The sequence below is a fragment of the Rhinoderma darwinii genome, chromosome 5, assembly GCF_050947455.1.
Source record: "Rhinoderma darwinii isolate aRhiDar2 chromosome 5, aRhiDar2.hap1, whole genome shotgun sequence".
Taxonomy (NCBI): Eukaryota; Metazoa; Chordata; class Amphibia; order Anura; family Rhinodermatidae; genus Rhinoderma; species Rhinoderma darwinii.
In genome coordinates, this window is record NC_134691.1 from 110,148,036 (window position 1) to 110,167,913 (window position 19,878).

The 19,878-nt window shown below is 39.2% G+C and overlaps 1 protein-coding gene across 3 annotated transcripts in view; it reads right to left on the minus strand.

Annotated features, from left to right (window-relative positions):
* Positions 1–3,254: 3,254 nt before the first annotated feature.
* The window catches only part of TMEM200C (transmembrane protein 200C), a 154,626-nt gene continuing 138,002 nt past the window's right edge, over positions 3,255–19,878 (minus strand). For all 3 annotated transcript variants that reach the window (XM_075826404.1, XM_075826403.1, XM_075826405.1), the window contains one exon: positions 3,255–9,551. In XM_075826404.1, the coding sequence (XP_075682519.1) occupies positions 7,884–9,515 (1,632 nt within the window). In that variant the 5' untranslated portion in view covers positions 9,516–9,551 and the 3' untranslated portion in view covers positions 3,255–7,883. The remainder of the gene's footprint in view (positions 9,552–19,878) is intronic.

A 19,878-nucleotide genomic window follows, 5' to 3' on the forward strand; every position in this document is an offset into this window, starting at 1 on the left:
GAATACTTTGAGGGCTCTAGTTTCTAAAATGGGGTATTTGATAGGGGTTTCTAATATATGGGCCCCTCAAAGCATCTTCAGAACTGAACTGGAACCTAAAAAAATAAATAAATGAGGCAATACTTCGCTTCTTACATTATACTGATAATGAGCCGTGCCCACCCCGAGATGACCCCAGTTTTGACCGTTTGTATAAACGGAGACCCCTATTAGACCGTTCCAGTGCCCGGTTTTCCCAAGCATACACCCCTGAGAAGTGTATTTCTATTGATGAGTCCCTGGTACATTTTAAAGGGAGGGTTCAATTCCGCGAGTACCTGCCGGGTAAGAGGGCAAGGTATGGCGTGAAGATGTATAAGCTGCGAGAGTGCATCAGGGTATACCTACAGGTTTAGGATATATGAAGGAAAGGCCACCCCCAAACCAGACTGCATCCTGGACTACAATAGGTACATGGGAGGGATGGACTTGTAAGATCAAATCCTGAAGCCCTACAGCGCCATGCGGTGTGGTATAAGAAGCTGGCCGGGCACATCATACAGATGGCTTTGTACAATGCGTACATGCTACGTCGATGTGCAGGCCAGACGGGAACTTTCCTGGAATTTCAAGAGGTGACTATCAAGAACCTAATCTTTAGGGACCAAGAAGGGGGGGCACCCAGTACTTCTGGAAGCGGGGCCACACACATCGTACCAGGGCGGCAACACTTTCCAGGAGAAGTTCCCCAAACTGGCAAGAAGGGAAAAAGTCAAAAGAGGTGCAAAGTCTGCTATAAGAGGGCGATAAGGGATGACACAATATATCAATGTGACACGTGTCCCGAATAACCAGAGCGCTGTATGAAAGAGTGTTTTAAAATTTATCATACATCCCTTGGTTTATAATTTACCCCAATTTTACTTACCCTGATGCACTCCGCACAGCTTATCCCCCCTCGTCTTTCACCTCTGAGCCCTGCTGTGTGCCCAGGCAGCTGATAACTGCCACATGTAGGGTATTGCCATACCCGGGAGAACCCACATTACAGTTTATGGGGTGTAGGTCTCCGGTCAAAATGCTCACTACACCTCTAGATGAATGCCTTAAGGGTGTAGTTTTTAAAACGGGGTCACTTCTTGCGGGTTTCAACTGTACTGGTACCTCAGGTGCTTCTGCATACATGACTTGGCACTAGAAAATCCCCAGTAGGCCAAATGGTGGTCCTTTCCTTCTGAGCCCTCCCATGGGCCCAAACGGCAGTTTATCACCACAAATGGGGTATTGCCGCACTCAGGACAAATTGGGCAACAAAATGGAGTATTTTATTTCTTGTGAAAATAAGAATTTTTGAGCTAAAATTACATATTATTGGAAAAAAAATATTTTTTTTAATTCCCAGCCCAATTCAAATAAGTTCTGTGAAGAAACTATGGGGTTTAAATGGTCACATTACCCATAAATGAATTCCTTGAGGGGTGTAGTTTCCAAAATGGGGTCACTTCTGGTGGGTTTCCATTGCTTTAATACCTCTGAGGCTCTGCAAATGCGACATGGCATCCGAAAACCAATCCAGCAAAATCTGGACTCCAAAAAACATATAGCGCTCCTTTCCTTCTGAGCCCTCCCATGGGCCCAAACGGCAGTTTATCACCACAAATGGGGTATTGCCACACTAAGGACAAATTGGGCAACAAAATGGGGTATTTTGTTCCCTGTGAAAATAAGAAATTTTGATCACAAATGACATTTTATTGGAAAAAATATTAAATTTTTTTTCATTTCACAGCCCAATTCAAATACGTGCTGTGAAAAAACTGTGCGGTCAAAATGGTAAAAACAACCATAAATGAATTCCTTGAGGGGTGTAGTTTCCAAAATGGGGTCACTATTGGGGGATTCCTACTGTTTTGGCACCTCAACACCTCTTCAAACCTGGCATGCTGCCTAAAATATATTCTAATAAAAAAAGAGGACTCAAAATGCACTAGGTGCTTCTTTGCTTCTAGGGCTTGTGTTTTAGTCCACGAGCGCAGTAGGGCCACATGTGGGACATTTCTAAAAACTGCAGAATATGGACAATACATATTTAGTAGTGTTTCTCTGGTAAAAGCTTCTGTGTTACAGAAAAAAAATGAATAAAATTGAAATTCAGCAAGAAAAATGAAATTTGCAAATTTCACCTCCACTTTGCTTTTATTCCTGTGAAATGCCTGAAGGGTTAAAAAACTTTCTAAATGCTGTTTTGAATACTTTGAGGGGTCTAGTTTTTAAAATGGGGTGTTTTATCAGGGTTTCTAATACAAGGGCCCCACAAAGCCACTTCAGAACTCAAAAGGTACCTTAAAAAAAAGGCATTTGAAATTTTCTTAAAAATATGAGAAATTGCTGTTTATGTTCTAAGCCTTGTAACGTCCAAGAAAAATAAAAGAATGTTCAAAAAACGATTCCAATCTAAAGTAGACATATGGGAAATGTGAACTAGTAACTATTTTGGGTGGTATAAGCGTCTGTTTTACAAGCAGATGCATTTAAATTCAGAAAAATGCAATTTTTTCAAAATTTTCTCTACATTTTGCAATTTTTTCACCAATAAACACTGAATATATCTACCAAAATTTACCCCGACCATGAAGCCCAATGTGTCACGAGAAAACAATCTCAGAATCGCTTGGGTAGGTTTAAGCATTCCGACGTTATTACCACATAAAGTGAAATATGTCAGATTTGAAAAATGGGCTCTGAGCCTTAAGGCCAAAACTAGGCTGCGTCCTTAAGGGGTTAAGGGACTGAGCGTAAGTACCAGCCCCTGCTGTTGTGCCTGAGAAAACAATAAGTAAACATTATGCTTATTGGGGAGGGTTCAGGGGTTGGTCCCCCACCGATCAAATATTGATGGCCTGTCCTTAGGATAGGCCAAAAATATTTTAGTCCCTGGAATCAACTTTAAGAAACTGAAAATCAAGTAAAGTATTTCAAACCTACTATGCCTTTTATTATTTACTCAGTGTTTGAAATTTACACTGAATTTCTTTAGGCAGTTTATTTTGAATTCAACAGCTAAGGCCCTGGAACTCAGGGAAGGAATTCATTTGTGGCATATACTTACTCCAGCAGGGGGTTAGGGTGGTAGAATATATGCTGTGGATAAAGAAGTTAATCTTTAACACCAAGTAAACTATATTTATAAAGTATACATTATACACTATATACATAACGAACATTCTATAACAGCGTTTGGAAATAAAATGCACATTTCAGGGAACTTTGCAGGCTATTATTTATTTTTTTAATAAAACAATTTATCATGGTATTTGAAACAACTTTGTAATTTTTTTTAATTAAGAACAATTTGACTTTTTGATGAACAGCTTCTAGGTATCCTGCATACATGGAAGCTGTATCTTTTACGTTCATACCCGAATCTGTCAGGTCAGCAGGACTGATGGCTTTGGTAACAGCGACTCCTGTGTGTCTCGGACATGCAGGATCAACCTGTTATCGATCACATCTAAGTTGTGAACTTAGAGGTGTTCGACCTGATGAATTCCGGTTCCAGTGCAAGATCCAGCTGACAGACACCGCAAAGAGCAGCTTCTGAGCCGGAGCAGAGATACGGCAAATAGCTGCTCCCACTCTCTCCTTTAAATGGGCACATAATGCTACATTATGGCTGCTTGGAGCTTCCCCTGGTAATAAATCAGGATTTAGAAAATCCAGGTCTGTGGCAATCAATTGATTGCCCGTGTGTGGGGGTGGTTTAATTCTAAATTGGGACAACTCTTTAAAGGGAACCTGTCACTAGCATTTCACCTGTTAAACCAGCAATACCTGATGGAAGTGGGTGAAAAATAATTTTTATGTAACCTATAATTATGTTCTAAGTCAGCTCTGTACCTTTAGTATTCAGTTTTTTAGTGTTCCTGTGCCGTATGCTAATGAGCATAAGAGTCATATCTTCATTTGAGAAGAGTCAAATCTTCATTCCTCAAGCCTTTCCGAGTTAATCCCGCCTCCTTACTTTTGATTGACAGCTCCTCATCTCCCCCCAGCACACACGAAATCCTGCGCGTGTGCATCGGTGTCGGGTTCTGGTGCGTGCGCACATAACACCATAGCTGCGCATGCGCAACAACTAGATTTGAGGCTCGGATGAAGAAGGGGAAGTTATCTGACTATACATGACAAGATTTTGGTATTCAGGGCGGGCCAGTATTCAGCGATGGGCGGACAAAAAGGGGAACGAACGAGGCTGACGTATTATTACCATAAAAGACACAAAAGGTTTGCAGATTGTTATTAGGAGGAGGAGTTTAGCATAGGGGATAACGGCAATTAACTTTTGACAGTAGCGGCCAGCAAGGGGTAAGTAGAGTTCAATAGGTAAAATGCTGGTGACAGGTTCCCTTTAACTACTGTAAGCTTAGTGCTGTAAGTGCTTCAACATGTGACACATAACATGAATTATACAAGCATAAATTGCTTCACAGGGAAGACCTATAAATAAAGATGACATAACATAGAATGGTAGGCTTATGCATTTAGGAGGTAACAATAATTTAGTTTCCTTTCTTGATTATTGTACTTCAACCAACTACATCCCAAAGGAACTTCTATTTTACCCAGGATCTTCATTTCTCTACCAAACCATACTAAAAATATATTTTTGTATACAATCAATATTTAGTTGTGGTTTACTATATAAAATATTTATTTTATTAACTGTAGTCTACTTATAACATAAAAAACATGTATGAAAAATAAATACAATAGCTATAAATACATTAAAAGGATTGACCAGAAATTGGAAAAACATGACTGCTTTCTACAAAACACAGAGCCCCACCTATCCACTGGTTGTGTCTAGTATTGCAGCTGAGCTGTGGACACCTGTGGAGGTTTTAGTCAAAAAGTAGCAATGTTTTTCTAATCTTGGCCAACCTCTAAGTTTACATATAACATTACATATAAAATGGCTTTTGTAATTTGAAAAACCTCTGTTCACAAAACCACCATGACTTAATTTTTTTAAAGAAGCACTCTGGCTAATTTATTTAACCCCCCAGTCCCCTGTATGAAAATGTGTTGAAGTGAAATGTAGGGAGGTGTATTAACTTAACCGCTGCTTTATTTGACTGGTAGCTGCTCTGTTCTGGCTCTCCGTTGGGTCCCATGATCTCCATTCTGACTCCCTGAATCCTGCAGCATCTGCTGTAGAAACCAGAAGCCACTCTCTTAATGCAAGTCTATAATAGCCTCGATGTGAGTCTAACAGATTTGCATTGAGAGACTGTTACTGTAGGATTTGGGTGGTCAGAAAGGAGATAACGTGACCCAACAGCGGCCTGGACCAAATCGGTTACTCGTAAAATAGAGTACCTGTTAAGCACACATCACTACATTTCACGTCATCACTTTTTCAAATGAGAGAGGGGGGGGGGGAAGAGGCAGAAAAAAATAGTTGTGATATGAGATCAGTCAGGTTTCTGGTGTTTTTGACAGCAATAAAAGCTGTTGACTATGCTATTATTGCCATCAAAGACCCTGATGGAACATTACACCGATGTGAAGACAGCAAAAATCTTACTTAGCCTAGAATTAATTTGTCACCTGGCAACCACTTTACCAGCTTGAATGGTTAAATAGTTCATTCTACCTTTAAAACGTCAAGACATGTCATAGAAAAAATGAAGACCTGTTTTCTTAAAAGGTGGTTATTGATAACCTTAGCTATAGTCTAAATGTCATTATAAATATACACCAATCAGCCATGACATTAAAACCACTGACAAGTGAAGTGAATAGCAATGATTATCTCATTATAATGGTACCTGTCAAGAGGTAGATATATTTGGCAGAAAGTGAACATTCAGTTCTTGAAGTTAATGTATTGGAAGCAGGAAAAATGGGCAAGAGTAAGGATCTGAGTGACTTTTGACTAAAGGCCAAATTGTGATGGCCAGGCGACTGGTTGAGCCTCTCCAAAATGGCAGGCCTTTTGGGTTGCTCCAAGTATTCAGTGGTTAGTACCTACAAAAAGGGGCCCAAGCCAGGATAAATCGTGAACCGGTAAAAGGGCCATGGGTGCACAAGGCTCACAGAAGAGCTACTGTAGCACACATTTCTAAAAAAGTTAATGCTGGCTATGATAGTACATACAATTCATCACAGCTTGCTTGGTTTGGGGCTGTGTAGGCCAAGTTTACCCCTGTCCACCAACAAAATTGCCTACATAGGCACGAGCATCAAAACTGGACCATGGAGCAATGGAAGAAGGTGGCCTGGTATAATGAATCACATTTCTTTTATACCATGAGGATGGCCAGGTGTGTGCATCGCTTACCTAGGGAAGAGATGGCACCAGAATAAGGCAAGCCAGCAGAGGCAGTTTAATGCTTTGGGTAATGTTCTACTAGGAAACCTTTAGTCCTAGCATTCATGTATTACTTTGTCGTGTAACACCTGCCTAAATATTGTTGCAGACCATTTACACCCCTTTATGGCAATGGTATTCCCTAAAGGCAGCAAAAAAATGTTCAGGAATGGTTTGAGGAGCATGACTAAAGGTTTAAGGTGTTGACTTGGCCTCCAAATTCCTTAGATCCCAATCCAATTGAGTATCTGTGGGATGTGCGGGAAAAATAAGTCCGATCCATGGACAACCCCCCCCCACGGCGCAAATTACAGGACTTAATGTGCTAGATACCACAGGATACCTTCAAAGGTCTTGTGGAGTTCATGCCTCGATGGGTCAGAGATATTTTTGCAACATGAGGGGCACCTACAAAATATTAGGCAGGTGGTTTTATTGTTATGGCTGAATTGTGTATTTCACATAATGTGTCGCTGTAGCACACATTTTCAATGCATAATGTGTTCTTGTGTAATAACACTTTTGTACATTTTTGTAGTAAAAGAATTTATTTTAATTGCTTTATTGTTATTATTATAAAGACTCTTGATAATAGAAAACATCAAAAGGCTGACATTCTGACAAATGGGCCAGTGATGCAAATCCACATTGAGTAAATATGAAATGTAGAAAAAATACATTTTATCATGCAGTTAACTTAATTCCCATGTAAAGAAATTAAAATCTATGGTAGCTAGCAAAAAGATCTCTAATTTATTATATACTCTGCATTTCAAGTCTCCTTGCTTTAAGCACAATTGTTTGCATCATGCCATTATTAAAATACTGCAAGAGGTTAAGAAAAATAGAAACAAAAGTTAACAAAAATACATTTTGGTGCATGTAATATAGTTAAATGTAAACATTTCTTAAAAGTTTTTTTTATTATTAATGCTGTCAGTAATTTTATAACCATAACACCCAATATAACAATGTATAACAGGAGGTTCAAAATATTTGAAAATAAAAATCTGAATAAATCGAACGGTCCCACAAAAACAAATTCAACCTGTCCTTTGTCCATCTTTAAAATGTAATTGAATATTCTGTCAACAAAGCAGTGATAAAACTTCTAAAATAGCTTCTCCAAAAATAAAATAATTCGGTTAATCCAGTAAGTAGACAGACTTGCTGCCTAAGCATTTGAGTAAGCCAAACTAAATTGCCATAACCAAGCAATTACAGTACTGACATGCCATCAGCAGGAGAAAGATCTACCATAGCCGAAAATGAAGTGCACAGCAATTGTCAAAATAATCCATCTCATTTTATATTAAGAGTTTAAGATGGGCTAGTTCAAGGTTTATTAATACAGTTTGGTTTCAATCATACATACAGTTACAATCAGATGTTTGTGACGGTTATCAATACGTATGACAACTGTTGACACTGCAGATCTTTGGATATTGGCAAGCTCCATGTAAAACAGCATATTCCGGAACTTTGTGTGAATAAATCTCAGAGGGGATTTTGCTATAATTTCATTTGTGCCTTAAATACTTGTATTATCTAGATTATCTTCTTCTGATTTAGCATGAGACCTCGAGAGCATCAACAGTTTTTCTTTATTAGTGTACTGCTTCGGAGGATGTACTACATGTTCTGTGCTAGTATCTTCCAAGGGAATGTCTATGTCTATAGTCTTGGTATCCTCACAGTCCTGGGATTTATTGGCTGAGGTGTCTATAGACTCAAAGGAGGTTCCTGCCTCCTCCAGATGGATGTAGCCCTTATTGCTTGATTGGTCAGACCCTGAGCTCTGCGAATCTCTTCTTATTAATGGTGCTTTTGTAAGAGAATCCACAAGAACTGCAGGTTTTGTTTTGCCAAATGGAGAAGCTCTCACCAAAAGGCTACAGTCTAAATCTGTGCTACTTAAAGACTGGCTACCCAAGTCTGACAGTAGACTAGGTGACATAGGTCTCCTAAAGTCTGGCAGACAGCTTGTGCTCTGGCGCCTTAAGGGTAGTTTTCTATAAGTTTTAGGAATTTCCCAATTTAAGTCTACATGGCTAAAATTTTTCAAACTTAATTCAATCTCTCCCTTCTGTACTTCTTTGGCACTTCTACCTTCCATATATTCTTCCTTCTTCTCCAAGACACCGCTATCTAACTTCACAATGGGCAATGTAAATGCATTGAGGGAATGGCTAACGATGGAATTTGTGCTGCTTCTACCCCACCTCAAATCGGGTGATCCTGAAAGAGAATAATTTTCACACCCCCTCCCAGAAATTCTGGCAAATGGTAAAGCAGAGTTTGACCTCTCTCTGTAAATACTATATACTGCCTCATTCATGTTGGAGTTCTCTGCTGAATGACGATGTACCTTTGGAGAAGACGTCCTTGTTTCCCTAAGATTTGGAGGAGAGAATGTAATTGCACCACCAAGAGCAGAGTGCCAAGAGCTCTTGGCTAACATTGAAGCCCCAAAAGCATCTCCACCTTTCCCATCCATGGTCCGCGATTGCACATAATTAACAAAGCCATTCAGTGGAGCTCCATCCTTACATTTCAAGCCATGAACATCAATCACTGTAGAGTAAAGATCCCTCAGATTGATAATCTTGGTTTTCTTGTCCCTGTTTTCATGAAGAACTGCATTTGCACAAATAAAGAGAAATATTCCAATGCCCATTATTAGAGGACCAAAGACTTTAAGATTATCCGAGTGCAAGTATCCAGAAAACAGACCTGCAAGAAAACCAGAAGACCTAGAAGATGTTTTTTGCTGTCGACTCCTTACGTTTGTGTCATTTACTTTAAAGATATTAGCTCCTTTACTGTTGTGATGGCTCCAGGATAGGTTTTTATTAGCACTGCTTATATTTGTATCCCCTGATGAAAATTTGGCTTTATTGGTCCCTAGAGTTCCATGATAAACTGAATGACTTTTTGGCCAGTATCCCATAACAGCCATGGCAATTCCAACAAGAAGTACTAAAATTCCACATAGCGCAATCAACCCAGAAATAGAACAAAGTTTAAGTTTGCCTTTCACTACCACCACATCATTCTTGCGCTTCTTTTTTGCTTTTCGCTTGCGTTTTGTAGGTTGGCTTTTTGTTCTGAGAGGATCCTGTTTCCGTGCAGAGATCCTCAACAGACCTCCAGTGGCGATCATACCGGCCTCAGATCTCCTGGTACGTTACTTCAGCTCCTGTAGATTAAAACAAAAATATACAGTTAATAAAATGTTTAAATATTAAACATTGCTAGCAATAAACATACTCCATGCATATACATAGATATTTACATGTCACTCAGGCCACCTACACTTTACACAGTTCAAAAATGATCTGAAGCTCTGCTTAACCCCTTCCCGCAAAATCACGTACAGTTAAGGAGATGGAGCTAGCTTATGAGCTTAGCCAGCACCATCACCGGCAGGTGCCAGCTGTATGTTATCGCAGCATGTGAAGAGTTTTTTGCCACCGGCAGCCCAGCAACGTGTTCGCTGGGTAGCCGGTTGCTGCAAAGGTGATTGGAGGCCTAATACTTAGCTCCCGATCTGCCAGCAATGAATTCCTCCTATGCCCCGCTCGTCGGCGGGGCCTAAAAGGCTTCTGGTACCATCGGCAAGATGGCACCAGCTCAGCTTCCGGCTCAGAAGCTGAGCCGGTGTCATTAGCAGTGGGTGTTCGCTGTATGTTTACAGCGGACACCCCGATGTATCGGCAGGAAGCGGAGCTAGCACCGATTCCTGCCATTAACCCCTTCGATGCAGCGATCCAATGCGATCGCTGCATCTTAGCGGTATGCAGCAAATCGGCAGCCTGTCATGAGATGGCAAGGCTAGCGACTGCTACTATGGAAACAGGAGGCCTAACAATGGCTTCCTGTCTGCCATTACAGAAGCAGATTAGGCCCCTCCGGAGCGGAGCCTGATTGGCTTGCTGTCAGTGAACAACTGACAGTTCTTATACATTGCACTACATAGGTAGTGCAATGTATTAGAAAATCAAAACAAACAGTTGGAGCATCAAGTCCCCTAGTGGGACTAAAGAAAAGTGTAAAAAAAAAAAAAGTGTAAAAATAAAAGTTGTAAAAAATACAAGAAAAGTTTCAAGTAATAACATAAAACACTATCGCCCTTTTTCCCTTATCAAATCATTTATTATTGAAAAAAACAAAGCCCTACATATTTGGTATCGCTGCAACCGTAACGACCGGAACTATAAAAATATTATGTTATTTATCCCACACAGTGAACGCCGTAAAAAAAACAAACTAAAAAATACAGCCACAATTGCTGTTTTTTTGGTCACTTTGTCTTCCAAAAATGTAAATAAAAAGTGATCAAAAAGTCGCATGTATCCAAAAATGGTACCTATAAAAACTATAACTCATCTTGCATAAAACAAGCCCTCATACAGCTCTGTCGACAAAAAAAATTAAAAAGTTATGGTTCTCACAACTTGAAGTGATCAAAAAGTCGCATGTACCCCAAAAAGGTACCAATAAAAACTACCGCTCGTCTCGCAAAAACACAGCCCTCAAGTCACAACATCTATGAAAAAATAAAATTAGTTAAGGCTCCAATATTTCAGGAAACCAAAAATATGCAACTGTGCAGGACCGAGGGGAACATTTCTTCTGTTTCAAGTGGCGAATTATCAAGGCCCCTAAAATTAGGGAACCAGGAAGGGGAGGGTCCAAACATATCTGCTGGAAGCGAGGGCACCCGTATTGTACCAGGACAACACTTCCCAGCAAAATTCCCCAAACTGCAAAGATACAGAGTGTGGACCAAAAGGAGGATAAGAAAGGAGATTTATCAGCGTGACACCGGCCTGTGCAGAAAGGATTGCTCCACAGCGTAACACACATCTATAGATTATTTTATAATTTTTTTTTACCCTATTATTATACCACCTGACTATGCCCCTGATGTACTCTACCCTGTTTACATATGCCCCCACATTATAAACGGAAACACCAGTAAAACTCCAAACAAATCTAATACCAAGCAAAATCTGCGCTCCAAAAGCCAAATGGCGATACCTCCCTTCTGAACCCTACAGCGTGCCCAATGGTGCCGCCATACCCGAGAGAACCCTTTTAACAATTTGGGGTGCGTATCTCCAGTGGCACAAGCTGAGCACCACATATTTGCCACTGAAATGGCATACCTAGGGAAAAATGTAATTCTTACTTTGCACCTACCACAGCGCAATCATTCATGGAAAAGTCCTGTAGGATGAAAATGCTCCCTACACCCCTTAATAAATGCCTTGAGGGGTGCAGTTTCCAAAATGGGGTCACTTCTCAGGGGTTTCTTTTATTACGTCACATCAGAGCCCTGCAATTGTGAACCAATACTTTGTAAATTGCCAAATTAGGCCTCAATTTCACATGGTACTCTTTCATTCCTGAGCCTGGTCGAATGTCCAGCAAAAAGATTAGGGCCACATGTAGGGCGTTTCTGAAACCGGGAAACACAACATAATAATTAGAGAGCTGTCTTGTTACGGTGGCACAAGCTGGGCACCAAATATAGACATATCTATGGAAAAAATCCCATCTTCACTCTTCACCAATTTCTGCCAATCACCTGTGGGGTTAATATGATCACTACACCCCTAGGTGAATACCTTGAGGGGTGGTTTCTAAAATGGTGTCACTACTGGGGGGGATCCATGGTTTTGGCCCACAGGGACTTTTCAAATGCGACATAGCGCCTAGAAACCAATCAGCAATATCTGTAGTCCAAAAACAAATGGAGCTCCTTCCCTTCTGAGCCCTACTCTGTGACCGAACAGCAGTTTATGACCACATATGGGGTATTGCTGTACTTGGGAGAACTTGCTTTACAAATGTTGGGGTTCTTTTTTACCTTTATTTGTTGAGAAAATGAAAAATTTTGAGCTAAAACTACATCTTATTGAAGAAAATAGTTTTTTTTTTATTTTCACTGCCCAATTTTAATAAAATCTATGAACCACCTCGGAGGTCAAAATGCTCACTACACCCCTAAATGAATTCTTCAAGGGGTGTAGTTTCGTGAATGTAGTCACTTTTGGGGAGTTTCCACTGTACTGCTTCTTTAGGGGCTTTGCAAAAGCGACATGGTGCCAAGAAACTAATCCAGCAAAATCTGTGCTCCAAAAGCCAAATGGTGCTCTTTTGCTTCTGATCCTTGCCATGTGCCCAAACAGCAGTTTATGACCACATATGGGGTATTTCCGTACTCCAGAGAAGTTGCTTTACAAATGTTGGGGCTTCTTTTATTCCTTTATTTGTTGAGAAAATAAAAAAAATTGTGCTAATGCTACGTCTTATTGAAAAAAAAGGATTTTTTTTTATCTTCACTGCCCAATTCTAATAAAATCTATGAAACCCCTGTGGGGTTAAAATGCTCACTACACCCCTAGATGGATTCTTCAAGGGGTGTAGTTTCCTAAATGGAGTCACTTTTTTTGGCGTTTTCCCTGTTTTGGACCCTCAGGGGCTTTGCAAATGCGACGTGGCCTCCGCAAGCATTTCCTGCTAAATTTGAGCTCCAAAAGCCAAATGGCGCTCTTTCCCTTCTGAGCCCTGCCGTGTGTCCAAACAGCCGTTTATGACCACATGTGGGGTATTGTTTTACTCTGAAGAAATTGCTTTACAAATGTTGTGGTGCTTTTTCTCCTTTAGTCCTTGTGGAAATTAGCTAAACCTACATTTTCTTTGAAAGAATGTAGATTTTCATTTTCACGGCCTACTTCCAACCATTTCTGCAAAAAACCTACAGGGTCAAAATGCTCACTATAGCCCTAGATAATTTCCTCAAGGGGTGTAGTTTCCAAAATGGGGTCACTTTTGGGGGATTTCCACTGTTTTGGCACTGCAAGAGCCCTTCAAACCTGACATGGTGCCTAAAATATTTTCTAATAAAAAGGAGGCCCCAAAATCCTCTAGGTGCTCCTTTGATTCTGAGGCCGGAGCTTTAGTTTATAAGCACGCTAGGGCCACATTGGGGATATTTCTAAAAACTTCAGAATCTGGGCAATAGATATTGAGTTGCATTTCTCTGGTAAAATCTTCTGTGTTACAAAAAAATAGATTAAAAAAGAATTTCTGCAAAAAAAATATGAAATTTGTAAACTTCACCTCTGCTTTACTTTAATTCCTGTGAAACGTCTAAAGGGTTAAGAAACTTTCTAAATGCTGTTTTGAATACTTTGAGGGGTGAAGTTTTTAAAATGGGGTGACTTATCAGGGGTTTCTAATATATAAGGCCCTAAAAGTCACTTCACAACTGAACTGGCCCCTGTAAAAATAGCCTTTTGAAATTTTCTTGAAAATGTGAGAAATTGCTGCTAAAGTTCTAAGCCTTGACGTCATAGAAAAATAAAAGGATGTTCAAAATACGCTGCCAATCTAAAGTAGACATATGGGGGATGTTAATTAGCAACAATTGTGTGTGGTATTACTATCTGCCTTACAAGCAGATACATTTAAATTTAAAAAAATGCTAATCTTTGCAATTTTTCGCAAAAAGTCCAATATGTCACGAAAACACAATCTCAGAATCGCTTGGATACATAAAAGCATTCCTGAGTTATTTCCACATAAAGTGACAATTGAAAAAATTGGATGTGTCCTTAAGGCCAAAACAGGCTGTGTCCTTAAGGGGTTAAGGTATGACCTGTTGTACATGTGCTCCACTCTCATAAGCCAAAATTCTGTTTTTAAACATTAATAAAAATATTTTAAAGACCAAAACGTGTTACATTGTCTCAGCTGCAAAAATGGAGTAAGTGGGCCAGGAAAATCTTAGGTGAATGTCTGCATATTTATCAGATTTGTTTTTTTTTTTAGGTTTTTTGTCCAAAGGGGCATTGGCACAGGTATCATGGAGGTAGATTGAGGGTGTGACGTATAAGTCTTAACTGAGAGACTTTTTTTTCATTATCTGAAGACAAAATGTTGTCAAACAAAAATGAAGTACATGCAGGAGAAGACCTGGCGCTCAGTTTGTGCCCATTTTAGAATTTGCTTTAGTATTGTAGACATTAAGGGGGAGTTCACAAGTTTTTGTCGAGTTTTTTGACGCGGAAACCGCGCCACAAAACGCGCCAAAAAATTTCCAAAAATGCCTCCCATTGATTTCAATGGGAGGCGGAGGCGTTTTTTCCAGCGAGCGAAAAAAACGGCTCGCGGGAAAAAGAAGGGACATGTCCTATCTTCGGGCGTTTGACATCAATGGGAGGCAGAGAAAGCATATTTCGCGGGCGCGGGCGAAAAACGCAGTGAAAATCGGCGTGCATGCAGAGGAAAATCTGCCTCAAAATTCCAAATCGAATTTTGAGGCAGATTTTCCTGCTGCAAAATGAGTCCTGTTTTATTTTAATAAATAAATAAAACACAGTCATCATTTAAAATTGACAGTTGTTATACAGCACCAGAACTTGTCCCTGCAACATTATTGAAAAACCTGTCACACAATGTCTTTATCTGTAGTGCCAACACCCTTATAAAGAGCCAACTAGCAAGAACGAAAGCCTTAGCTGTTATGCCACTCTCACTGAGGCCGGGTCCACAGGGAACGCAAAAAATGATGCCAATTTTCCGATTACACTACCAGCCATGTGAATGAGATTTAAGAAGATTTAAGAAGATTTAAGAAGATCTCATACACACGCTGCCTAACATTTTCTGCACAGCAATCAGAGTATGCTGCCAAATCTGCAAAAAAAATCCACACATTTTCTGCAGAAAGACCTGCTACGTGTAGTGAACTTGGGAAATAATTTAATCACCAAAACCAATGTGGTCAACTTTATACTAATGCACTCAGTACAGCTGCTTACATACAGATTAGTCCGGTTTATTCCAATGTACGAGAGAAGTAATTATGGCTCTATTAAAACAAGTAAGAAGCCAAACTGGATGAGAAATGGTCAGCATAAACTTTTTATGTTGCCTGTTAATGAAGTTGGGGGATCACTGCACTCAGAGCAGTTGCCGTCATTATCAAGAAGCACTTTTCACATTGAATTAGGATAATCCTTTCAATTTGAGTAGGATCATTATTTGGCACTGTTGGTGTTGGTGTGCACTATATGTTCTGGTCAATTACCGGATATCAGTTGGTACATCATAATATGTGTGGTTAGCTTTAGGTTTCAATGTCGGAATTTTAGCCGTTATCCTTTCTCTGGCTGCCATAGCAACTAGGATCAACCCGTATATCAGTTCAAAAACATTCAAACTACATTACTGCCTGGTGTATTGTCTGTTTACAGCCTTTCAGTTCCCTTTTGTGTTTGTTCTATTACTAAAACTCGACCTGCTATTCTCTTTTAAAATTTAAACTAAACATATGAAACGAAAAACATATACAAATGTCGTAGACCGAAATTATCATTATTTACATGGTCTCTAGTGACCTAATTAAACTTTACGGTTTCAAAACAGTTAAAACCTATGGAATATTTAATACATAATAATCAGAAAATATATGTTGTCGGACTATGCATTTTTTTCTGCAAGCTGAAGTGCACTTATATTTAACATTTTTATGTACATTATTCATTGAGGTTTTTTTTTAACTTTAAAATGTTTGCACAGAATTTACTGTATATAGTATAGATAATTTAGGTTCTGTTCACATTGGCGCTGATTTCTGTTCTAAAAAGGATTTCTGTGTTTTTGACAGCAAAAATAGATTGGTCTGCAGTGCTATTCTTATCATCAAAAATAACGGAACTTAGACAGATTATGTCAATTGGAAAACTTGAAAGCGTATCCATTATGCTGCTCATGTCTCTATTAAGAATGGTAGACATGATGGTAGTGTGAACAGAGCCTTACAAATACACTGGTTATAGAAATAAAACAAATTCAGGCTAAAAGTATGCGGTTTTACAAACATTAATTGTGATCTGATTTATCACATTAAATGTCTTTAATTCTGAGACGTTCTTTTAAATTGGCTATAATTAGGTCATTTGTTCAATTGTAACTATGTATCTGCCAATGCATGGCCTTGTTACTACATGATTTTATTTTATTTTTTCAAACTTTGCTATGAATAAGGGTTGGTGCAGATTTCATAGTTTAAGTTAGTAGGGTTGAAAACAGACACATTCATCAAGTTCAGCCAGGGGAAGTGGGACGATGTGGATAAAGGTAAGGGAAAAGATCAGAATAGTTTCCCCTGTTGATCCAGAGGAAGGTAAAAATAAACCCACAAGACATGAGCCAATCTGCCCTAAAAGGGAAAAATGGCCTTTCTGATCCCAAGTGGTGATCAGACTAGATCTGGGCTCAATGGATTATTGACCCTGTGTAAACTGTCACATGGGTGTAACGTGCTATAAGAGACACTTCCTATGTCTCTACTTAACGTAGTATATAGAAGAAAGCACCAGTCAAAATTAGATCGATTTCTGTTTTGCAAAATACATGTAAAAAAAAAACCCCCACTATTTGATCATGTGTATATAATCATGAGGAATATCCCCCAGTGTGTCAAAGTCCATTCCCCCCCCCCCCCCCCCTGTCTCTCTATTCCTGGACTAGAAGCAGAGACTACACGTGGAGGATGGGTCGGCGTCTCACTACACCTGGTGCGACGTTTCGGGGGTCCATTTCCTTTCTCAAGCATGAAACGTCGCATCAGGGGTAGCGAGACGCCGATCCATCCTCCACGTGAAGCATGCCTCTTTATAAAACTGGAAGCATATGGAAATACATAGAAGGCCTCATACACTTCCTATGAGTGCCTCTATTAGCAAATAGAGCCGTAATAGAACCCTGGGCAAGAGGCTGTATGGTGGTACCAATAGTCCCAGGTTACTGGCCCCACCATATTACACTTCATCGGATCCCGCATGAGCAAGATATTCTCTCCCAGAAGCCATGCAATGTGTATGAAATAGATTTAGAGCGTGTGGGACTCCCTGCTATTTGTTCTCCCCCTCTTGCTTTCACTTGTACCCTGGGCATTTGCCCTCTCTCCTTGGTACGACCTCATACCTTGGTTGTTATTTTGATCTATGTTTTTATGCTGGGGTATGACTTTACACCTCATACACTGTATATGTGTGACATTTGGTGTTTGTTTTGTTTGGATTACTTGAATACATTGTTCTGCATTTATGCGTTTATTATACCATATCAGGGTGATCCATCAGATTGTGTGTTGTTCTGCTCTTTGCGTGTTCTCGCTCTTTTTATACTCTTTTAATGGTTAACTTATTAAAACATTGATGCTTTTATTGGATCTATTGTGATTGTCCTGCATGATTCTTTCATATTGGCTTTGAAATACATTTAGTCTCACTGGGAACAGGAGCTGAGGGATTCAAAAGTACACCATATATTGTAGTGCTTTAAATAACAGGAAATAAATCTTCTATATTAGCTGTATTTTCATTTATATACAATAACATTGTTATGCAAGAAATATTTAGTTGATTGTCTCTTATTTTTTGTCTTTTTGTTTTTTAAGATGAAACAAAATTTGGCCCTTTTTGAAATGCTTTCGGACTCTGTCACCTATGTTATCATAGTCTGTTCTCGTTAGGGCGCTCGTTTTCGACACAGATGAAATATTGTACTCTAACTCTCAGTCTGCGACCCTTCCTTTAGTTACCATGACTACCAGAATTGGCCTGTATGCACGGTCAGACACGTCCAACATACATTGTAACCCTGTTCTCGCTACATCTGCTTTCATCGCTCTCTAAAAATAATTTTCAGAAGCTCTGGATTCTAGTGGGTTTACGAGAGCATTAAACATATGGAGCATTTAACGGATTTACTTTTCCAGTTCTGGCAAGGTTATGGTCTTTAATTAATTGTACATTTTACTCTCAAATGAGCAAAATTTACAATGAGGGAAACTCTTTAGATACCCATGAAGCTAAGTAAATGCTTCCAATTGCTGATATATAACTTCCAAGTACCATTTTCTAGCTGCCCTGATCTCAAGAAATTAAATTCAGTTTTGGACATAATTGTCTCAAAATAATCGTTAAATGATAAATTATACAATATTATATACATTCTAAAAATACAAATATAAACCCAAAATATAAACGTTTAATCAAGTTTAAAATCCAATATGCGCACAAAAATAGCGCTCTAAAATAGTCATTACGTTCCAATAGGGAATTGACAAATACGTGTTGGAAAATATTTTGTCCCTGGAAAAACTGCCATCGACCAAAAGCGGTAACATCTTTTTATGAGTTCTTGGTTTGTTTTATCAACTAAAACTCTTTATGCTGTAACCGGTGTCGTGCTATTTTAGCTATGCCAGGAGAATACATAAATATGTTAGAAATAACTCCGGAATTATTCACAAACTATTCCTATACATGGATTGTACAGTTAACGGGGACCCGTCAGTAGGTTTGGAGGCACTCAACCACCAGCGTGTCATTATGTAGCTGGGGGTTAGTGTTCTAAACCTGCCTAACTCAAAACCAGACATTTTAGGGAATATTTAAGTAACGTAAGTTACAACTTACCAAGATGAGACCTGGAGCGGCACATCAACAACGAGATGTGATAGTTACCTTATAGAATAACTTTTTATTGCAGACATCTCTGCAGCCAGTAGCCTTAATGTCTAATCATTTCATTTTAATCTGTTGATAACAGGATAAAACATTGCTGGCTGTGCAATTCCATAACATTATTACAAGAGGGTTAAAAAAAAAAAATCTCCTTTAAAGATCACCATGCATGCAATAGTCTTTTTTTTTTTTTTTACGTTTTATTTCTTTGAACAATAAAAACACTTTTTAGAAAAAAAAAATCATGTTTTTGTGTTTTTTCGGAGAGCTATAACTGCTTTATTTTTCCGCTAACAAAGTTGTCCGAATGTCTGTGTGACATTAGTTGTTTTGGCTTCTTTTTTTTTTTTTACAGAATTCACCGTGATTAAATAGCATGATCATTTTATAATTTGGGTCATTACTGATGCAGCGATACCAGCTAGGTATACTTTTTATGTTAGATTTAAAGCATTTTTAATAGGGCAAAAAGTTTGTTGTATTTTTTTTTTATCATTTCACCTAACTTTTTTTCTTTCCTTTAGTCCTACTAGGGAACTAGTCTATGAGTTTGCTTAATCGCTCATATAATACACTGCAATACTTACTGCATAATGCTGACCGATAGTACTTTTTTTGGGCCTGCCAGAGGCAGGTTGTTATAGTGTAAGACATAAGTCCTGGGGGCCATTATTAATCCCCTGGCTGTCATAGCAACTCATCAGCACCCCATCTGGGGACGCGATGGGGTCACAGAGGGATCTACAGATTGTCGACGTTAACCGCGGCATATAAGGTCTTAAACGGTTGTTGCAGCAGGGTTTCAGCTGTATGTTACACCTTACAATGGCTCCTGATGGCATCGGCTCAGCTCCTGAGCCCGCACCATCACAGTGCTGTACATGTATGACTGATTGTTCAAATACCTTATATATCGCTATCTACATATGCACCTTTACATATACACAACACATGTTGCTAAGGGGTTAAGATCTG